We start from the raw sequence: 965 nt of genomic DNA, 5'->3' as shown, positions 1-965 counted from the left end.
CACCCATCTCAGCAGGTCCAAGCAGCACCAGTGAAGCCAACAACCCACCAGCTGGTTGAAGCACTCATCATCTGGGCCAATATTGCATCAGCAGGTTCAAGTACCCGTCGCAGCAGATCCAAGATCCATCAGAAGGTCCAAGCATCCATTACAGTAGGTCCAAGCATCCATCAGCAAGGCCACCAACCCACCACACCAGGTCCAAGAATGCCTCAGCGTGCCCAAGCCCCCACCACAGCAGGTCCAAGCACCCACCACAGCAGGTCCAAGCACCCATCAGCCTGTCCAAGCACCCACCAACTGCTCCAAACCCCCCAACCTTTTGGGCTGAGGTCCATCCCCTCCACGTAGAAGACCCCGTTGCGCAGGGCAATCTCCTGCAGGATGATGCCGAAGCTGTAGACATCACCCTTCTGGGTGCCGCGGGCCGGTGGCGACTCCATCCGCAGCAGCTCGGGCGCCGTCCACAGCTTCTCTGTGCCACCAAGGAGGGTGCTGAGGGCGGGCAGGGCCCCCGGGCAGGGTGCGCTGGGACAGGGCAGGGTGGGTGCTCACTGGCGAACAGCGCATGGGTGTCGTCTCCATCGGGAGCCACGCGGAAGCTCTCCAGCCCGTAGTCGGTGATCTTGAGCACGAAGCGGCTGTCCACCACGCCGGTGGGGGGCTTGCGGAGTTGGAGGACTTGAGGTTCCCATGGGAGACAATGACGCCGTTGTGCAGGAATTGCATCCCCTGGTGGGGTTGGGATGGGTCAGAGCAGGGGCGTTCCCTCCGCTGGGAATGGGGACGTGGCAACTTGGTGTCCCCCATCTCTCACCTTGACGATGTCGTGGGTGAGGGAATAGCGGAACATCCAGTCCAGGGTGATGCTCTCGTTCTCCAGGATGTCCTGGGGACACGAGGCTCACGTCAGTGCCGCGGATTGGGCCATGTTGGGACAAGCGCCCATCGGCTTTTTTCCCCCC

General features: G+C 61.9%; 1 protein-coding gene across 1 annotated transcript in view; it reads right to left on the bottom strand.

The window, feature by feature from the left end:
- LOC104412911 (atrial natriuretic peptide receptor 1-like) overlaps nt 1–965 on the bottom strand; it is a gene marked incomplete at its 5' end in the record, with an annotated part of 2,737 nt that overhangs the window by 597 nt on the left and 1,175 nt on the right. The window contains 4 exon segments of the mRNA XM_010023746.1: nt 321–475; nt 556–667; nt 670–732; nt 818–889. Of these exon segments, the coding sequence (XP_010022048.1) occupies nt 321–475; nt 556–667; nt 670–732; nt 818–889 (402 nt within the window).

The sequence above is a fragment of the Nestor notabilis genome, unplaced genomic scaffold (genome assembly GCF_000696875.1).
Source record: "Nestor notabilis isolate BGI_N333 unplaced genomic scaffold, ASM69687v1 scaffold26781, whole genome shotgun sequence".
Taxonomy (NCBI): domain Eukaryota; kingdom Metazoa; phylum Chordata; class Aves; order Psittaciformes; family Psittacidae; genus Nestor; species Nestor notabilis.
This window is presented reverse-complemented; position numbering and strand designations above follow the sequence as displayed.